The 6,886-nt window shown below is 34.4% G+C and overlaps 2 protein-coding genes across 3 annotated transcripts in view; one reads left to right on the top strand and one right to left on the bottom strand.

Annotated features, from left to right (window-relative positions):
* Positions 1 to 2,054: 2,054 nt before the first annotated feature.
* LOC125502470 lies at positions 2,055 to 4,143 on the bottom strand. Of its 2 annotated transcripts, none has more exons than XM_048660626.1 (5): positions 3,973 to 4,143; positions 2,990 to 3,153; positions 2,670 to 2,924; positions 2,444 to 2,614; positions 2,055 to 2,364 (listed from the first exon to the last, which is right to left on the bottom strand). In XM_048660626.1, exons 1-5 carry the CDS (start codon positions 4,054 to 4,056, stop codon positions 2,115 to 2,117), a joined length of 924 nt encoding a protein of 307 aa, XP_048516583.1. In that variant the 5' UTR covers positions 4,057 to 4,143; the 3' UTR covers positions 2,055 to 2,114. The 2 variants fall into 2 exon arrangements, with proteins under 2 accessions (XP_048516583.1, XP_048516582.1); XM_048660625.1 differs by having other exon boundaries at positions 2,444 to 2,620; positions 3,973 to 4,142.
* A 1,003-nt stretch (positions 4,144 to 5,146) lies between these two features.
* The window catches only part of LOC109535530 (retinol dehydrogenase 14), a 7,030-nt gene continuing 5,290 nt past the window's right edge, over positions 5,147 to 6,886 (top strand). Inside the window, exon 1 of the mRNA XM_019901444.2 lies at positions 5,147 to 5,460. Within this exon, the coding sequence (XP_019757003.2) occupies positions 5,331 to 5,460 (130 nt within the window). The 5' untranslated portion in view covers positions 5,147 to 5,330. The remainder of the gene's footprint in view (positions 5,461 to 6,886) is intronic.

Here is a 6,886-nt window from a genome sequence, read left to right as displayed (position 1 = left end):
AGCTGGCCCTTTTTAAATATAAATTCAGTCAGAGATGAAATAAAAGTTATTTGAATAGTAATAAACGTTGTAAGGTCGACATATTTTTTGAATTATTTTTTGGTGATACAAAAATCAACTTGAGTAAAGTAATACTTAATCCAGGTTTGCCAAACACGAATTTCTGTTTGTTGTTATGGTCGATTATTTAATGTTATTGTGAAACGAAATGCGACAGATTATTTTCTAAATCGGGTGCTATCATAAACGAGCGAAGAACTAGAATCAGTAAAAACGGTCTGCAAAAAATTGTATTCTTAAATGTTAGTGAATTTTTAAATAAAAATTAGATTTTTAAACATTTTTGCATATAAGCCGCATATTGTATATAAACCGCATATAAATCACTCTATTTTTATTATTATCAGTTGTTTTGTTCTTTAAGCAGTTACTTCTGACCCGTGTTTTGTTTTTGATTTTATAATATTTTATATTAAGTTCACGAATGTTAAGAATTATGCTTTTAATAAAATTTAAAAAGTAGCATGTTCCTTTTGGAATCGCATTTTGAACCTATTACCAAGGTAAAACTGGAACGTTGTAACCCGTTACATAAAATAACCGTTCGTTATTCCTCTAGTGCTTCGGATAAAGGTTCTACAGGGTGATAAATGAAACAATGAAGAATTGGCGAAAGTTTCACATGTTCGCCGTAGGGCAAAAACACGTTTTTTTGCATTTCAATACCACAGGCATTAAGATAAACCTCATACCTCGAAAAAAATTATTGCATTATTCGTTAGTATCGTTTATTTACAGAGTGGTCTTAAAAAAATCAACTGCTGGTTCGTAGTAATAGTTTTCCTTATCTTCAATCGATGTTCAAAGTCTGAGGCTCATGTTGAAACTAAAACTACAGAAAAATTCAGAAAAAATCGATATTCCGGGTTGTATTAATGAACCAAATATCTGAAAGTAAATTTCACCTAGTAGAAAGTCTTTCAGAATTTTTTTTTGGATAACTTTCTTTGCAACCCTATCAAATCTTTGTCTTAAATTATTTCTGAAGTTTAAGCTTCAACATGAGCTCTATCGAGATCGTAAAAATCGATTCAACAGCAGAAAAGGTATCGCTGAAAGACAAAAAAGTTGATTTTTTGAGACCACCCTTGTTAATAAATTATAAAAAAAACTGTTCGAGCTATGCAAAAAAAACTATTTTGTCCAACTAGGAGCAGGCCGAACTTTCCGTAATTTTGCATTGTTTCATTTGCCACCCTGGTCTCAAAACTTTGACACGACAAGACACTGACTTTCAAAAACCCACTGGGGCTCAATAACGCTTCAAACAGAAACAAATCCAGATCAAAATTTAGGGCAAATTTGGCTGTGTAGCCTTCAATTTGTTGAGCAGTTTCTTTAAAGTTAGGGCTAAATTAGCCGTTTGTTTATGCCCACAGTTGCATCGGAAAAGCTGATGGAAAACTAATCCGATAACTATTTAACAAAATCCCCCAAGAAAGGAATAATTAGTTTAGCGCAAACAACGGAGAAATTACAAACAACATACAAACCTCGATTAGCATTCGATCACATTTTGCCTCTTTCCTAAACAAACTGAATTTATCAAAGCACATGAAAGAAAAAAATGAAACTCATTGGGCATTCGGTGAATTCTCAAATGAAAATATCAAAAATTTATCCGACAGTCTTTGAAAGCAAAAAATTTCCCGAAAAAGTGTTTCAAAGTTTATAGCGGCTTAAGCAATTTTTACTAACCGACTAACTGTTCTAGAAAAAATATTTTCCTGATTTAACTAATAAAACAGGAAACGGCCTTTGCAAACACCCTCATTTGGACGGAAAGTCAGTTTACTTGATGGGAGCAAAAGGTTTGAAACCATATTTTTTCAAACACCAGAAATAGACGTCAGTATAAAAAAAAATGTAGTAAGAAAACGCCTTCAAAATCCATCGTTCAGAGAGTTAGATTGGGTACGTTGAAGGAAAAATGAAATTTCTGGTGAAAAAAATGGGGCAAAAATATGCATAGCTAAAATGAAAACTGAATAAAATACTGGACACCCCTTTAATATTGCACAAAAATTTCTGAGCAGAATTTTCATAGTATACGTTTAGTACACTTTCCCGCTTCTGGTTTGTCGAGTAACTTTCTGTCTTTTACGCTGTTTTTCCAGTGGATCGGAGTGCCTTCTGGACGATGTATTTGAAGAACTCGATTGACCATATGGAGATCGCACCTTGTTAATCGGAGTCAACGACAGGGGCGATAAATAATCTGACGATTCCTTGTCCAATTGGCAGCAATCTTCCTTCTTGGCTGGTGGTGTGTCTTCGATTCTTTTCCGCATTTTCGGCAATAATCTTCAAAAAAATTATTAAAAAACCTCTACTCGGCTTCAGGCGTTTTTAATAAAAAATAGCCACTGGCATTCTGGCTTACGGGCTTTCATCACCACACCCCGCTTTAGCTAGTAACGATTTGCGAAAGTTCCTTGTTATTGGCCTTCCCTGGACATTTTCATTGTTGTTTTTTGACTTTCCTTCTTCTCCTTGCTCATCAACGTCTACCAATCGAATGTCATGATCCGAGTGGTCGTTGGAGTCGAATGATCTATTACTACTCAACTCATATTAGTGAATGAAGCAGAATTGACCATCCAGTTCACCTGTATAGGTTTTTTACAGGTGGCTTTTTGGAATGTTTAACAAATCTCCTATTCCTGGAGCAGTGTCGCCGGTTGAGGGTGGGAAGGCTCGTCGTTCCAGATATTGCCCCATCATTCTCAACCGCTCCAGTCTCAGCTTGAATCTGATCCAGAGAATCGTCGGCTGGCTGTGCGATCCCTAGAATCGCTTCAGCACATGATTGCCGACAAGAAGTCAGGTTCCGCAGGAACCAGGAGGGCCTCTTTATTCGGCGCCTAGACGAAGAATGTATCCGAAGAAGTCAATTAATGCCGCTTGAGTAACAGAGGCAGATCCTTACTGAATGGTGTGTCTGGAATTTCGCACCACTGCTGAAACTCTCCTGCCAACTCCACGTGGCAAGAGGGTTCCTCTGCGTAGTTGGTGGTACAGACAAACGAAGGCTCCTGAGAGAACGGCTACAGTCGAAGTAGTGGATATAGACCTGGATGCCACAGCTAAAGGCTGCAAAATTCAAAATTAGTTAATAATTTGCCTTTTCTCGGGTTCGGGTTGGCTTTATTTGGAGCCAACGAAATTTTACTGCTTATTTAGGATAATTAGCAAAAAATTAATTGCATCTAATAATGTAAACAAAACGCACACAGACAAGCGATTGAGTTTTAGCTTAAAATATGTTGAATGACGAGCGAATTAACAAACAGTTGAAACATTAATCAGAACGATCAACAAAAAGAAATTTAATTAAATGCGGAAGTAATCAATGAATTGAAAGTGAACAATCTAATTGAAAATTTCAGTCGAAAATTAAAATGAAACAAATATCGGAATTAAAATTGTCTGTGAAAGTCACATTGATATTGATCTTGCAGCTAGAACCTGAACAGAAGTTGATTTTGAGATGGATGTAGATCAATGCGTTTTAAATTACATCTTTCTGGTTCTGGACAAAAATAAATGGAATTAAATAATAAAACATTCTCCAAATGTTTAGAAAAGTGCGGCTGTTTAGAAATAGATGTAACAATTGCACCTTGTAAGCAGTTCTCCCGAAAAGTTTGCATTTTTTATTACTTTTTGAGGACTTTCAGTTTCAAACGCCAAAAAAAATCTGACATTTTGGAAACCCATTCTTCTACTGCAAATAAATAGGAAGTGAGCTTGCACTAGATATTATTAGACTTTACTAAATGGGTATGCAACAGAAGGAAATGAGCAAGTTTGAATAGCAGTGCAAAGGGCTCAGCGAATGTTTCCAAGTAATTAGTCTGTTGATCTTTCTAGCTGTCGATTCGTCTAATAAAAATTGCAAAAAGTACTTACAAGTCGTCTTGTGTATGAATCAATACATCGTCTGATGACAACCGAGCATAAAGTTAATGGAATATTGGCTGCTATTGGAATCATGATTCAATTTTGTAACACAAAAAAATATAAAAATTTTGACGTACTACCCATTTGCTCATGGACAATATTTGACAATAAGTCTGGTGGCGGTTAATGATTGTCATGGAAACTATCAAAATGTTTTTCGTTGGTAATTTCCAATTTTTATTCGAGTAATTTATCCTTCGAAAATTTATTTATGAAACAAAAGTCGTTAAAAACACATCAAAAAGTTTTGTGGAAAAAAAATAAAAATTGAAGATTTAAATAACAGTCTGTATAACAGCTTGTAGTTGAGTAAGTAGATTAAAACTATAGGAAAAATAGGGTAAGAAGTCCACAGGCGTGTGTAAAGTGTTATAATTTGATGCCTAAACACACGATGAGAAAATATTGGATTTACGAATTGCATATACGTGAAAAATTAAAGTATTTTACAGTGCTTTTTGGGTTTTTAAAACTTGATTTTGAATATCAAAACTCCAAAATAAGGTAGATGGTATCAACCACATTTCGATGCTGTAATCTACTAGATAGCCATAAATCGTAGTTTTTATACAGGGTGGATCAACGGAAATTAAACCATAGCAATTAGGGCCCGTTGCAATAAAACTTGTTTAATCCCAATCAAGTTTGACTAGAGTTTGAGACAAGTAGAAGTTTAAATTTGGGTTTAATTTTTTTCGAGCAACGTGTTAAATATTATTCTTTTATCAATAACCTCAGAAACAAACTACATCTTTCAGTAGTTTTTTAAATTTTTTCCGTTTGACCGATAATAAAAAACACGTAAATACAAAATCTTTGCTAAATAATCTGAGTTTTGAATAAAACAACTTGCTTAACGTTCTGTTAACTTAACTGTCTTATCGAAATCAGCAAGGTCGACACGGTTTTAAACTAATACGATGTTTCGAATTACAAAAAAATTTACATTTTAAATATACCATAAAATATTACCTTTTATGGGAAAATCCCTATGTTGATTTTACTTTTTTCTTTGAGAACGTATCTCGGTAGTATGCAGATTTCGAAACCCATTTGTTTTTAGGATACATACATTTTGTTTACCGCCTGCGCGATTTGGATTAATAATTTTATTAATGATATTCACTGTAGATAGTAATTTTGTATAAAACGGTCACTTGGCCAAATAGTAGTAGCCAAAGCGAAGTGCGACACCGTACCGTTTATAGTCCAATAGACAGGAGGTTAAACGCCTACTAATTAAGACCTTCCTTATAATTGCTCAACAGTCTTCTTTCTAACATCATCTTTTAATTTTTTCTCTTAATATGCATTTTATTTTGTGGTTTGTTTCCTGCTTGGTTTTGTTGAAAGTGGTAAATGCATTGACGTGTTTCTGGTGCAAAAGCAAAGTGTGTTTAGTGGGCAAAACGGCAATCATTACAGGAGGGGCCGCAGGTAAATAATATAATTTAAATTCTATTTAATAGAAACAGGTGGTGGAAAACTGAAAATTTCAATTGGAAAATTGAAAATAGAAATGTTTTAGTTTCTTCTGAATTAAAAAGCTTATTCAGTGTTTTAAAAAATATATTTATTTAACTGTTACCGATATCGGTCAAGAAAGGGTCATCTAAGTTATAGATAAGTTCTAAATTATTGAGGCGGATTCGTTTTTTTACAAACTTCTTGTTGGGTATTTAGCTTCAAAAATTTTTGTCTTTAAAAAAGACAGAATTTCCTCACGTTTTTTATTACAAATTGATAAATAGTGCTCCTATTTCGCAATAAGAACTAATTATTTATCAAAAAGTAATCAAGAACTATCACCTAGAGAGTTTCCTGCGACACACTTAGGCTCAAGCTGTAAGAGAAAATTCCAATTAGTAAAGAAATTAATTTGAAAAATTGCCTTGACGTTTCGATAACTATTTTCTGCTATCGTTATGAAAAGAACGTAAATGAACCTAAAAAAGAGTATGTTAATAAATTGTGAATCAATAGTAGGATAATACAGTATGTAAAAATTCGATCTGATAATTCGTCTGTGCAAATTTTTCACATAACTGAAAATTTTTACATACTGTATTATCCTACTATTGTTTCACAATTTATTACCATACTCTTTTTTAGGTTCATTTACGTTCTTTTGATAACGATAGCAGAAAATAGTTATCGAAACGTCAAGGCAATTTTTCAAATTAATCTCTTTACTAATTGGAATGTTCTCTTACAGCTTGAGCTCTAGGTGATAGTTCTTGATTACTTTTTGATAAATAATTCGTTCTTATTGCGAAATAGGAGCACTATTTATCAATCTGTAATAAAATACGTGACAAAATTCTGTACTTTTTAAAAACAAAAATTTTTGAAGCGAAATACCCAACAACAAGTTTGTAAAAAAGGGTAATCTGTTGTATATACAACAGATGACCCTTTCTTGAAACATTGATAAAAATACATTTAGAAATGTTTTCCGGGCTTTGAAGCCGTGGTCTATCGGAATTTCTTCCTGACGTTTCGTCCACAACTGCGGTGGACATTTTCAAAGGCGATGAGGCAGTGGGCGAAGTGATCTTCCGTGCTTTCCGACTAAGAATGATTCAACTGCTGGATTCTCAGTCGTATTTATGCCGCCCAGCCCCGTGTGCTCATGCGTGGGGGATGGGTGGGGGTTCCGACGCTTCGGCGCACATGCTGTTTGACGCAAAACGCGCTTCCAATCTGGATTGAGTGCCGTAATTTCTTCTTTTCTGTTGAAATTGTTTTGGTGTTTAAATATTTCGATAGCCTCCCTGGTGAGTCTCGGGTAGTATCTTTCAGATTGGTGCAGAATGTCAACTTCGTCGAAGCGTATTTGGTGGCCGTCTAGTAGTGCGTGCTC

Source organism: Dendroctonus ponderosae, unplaced genomic scaffold (genome assembly GCF_020466585.1).
Source record: "Dendroctonus ponderosae isolate FM_Combo_2020 unplaced genomic scaffold, Dpon_F_20191213v2 Dpon_F_20191213_1, whole genome shotgun sequence".
NCBI classification, from domain to species: Eukaryota; Metazoa; Arthropoda; class Insecta; order Coleoptera; family Curculionidae; genus Dendroctonus; species Dendroctonus ponderosae.
This window is presented reverse-complemented; position numbering and strand designations above follow the sequence as displayed.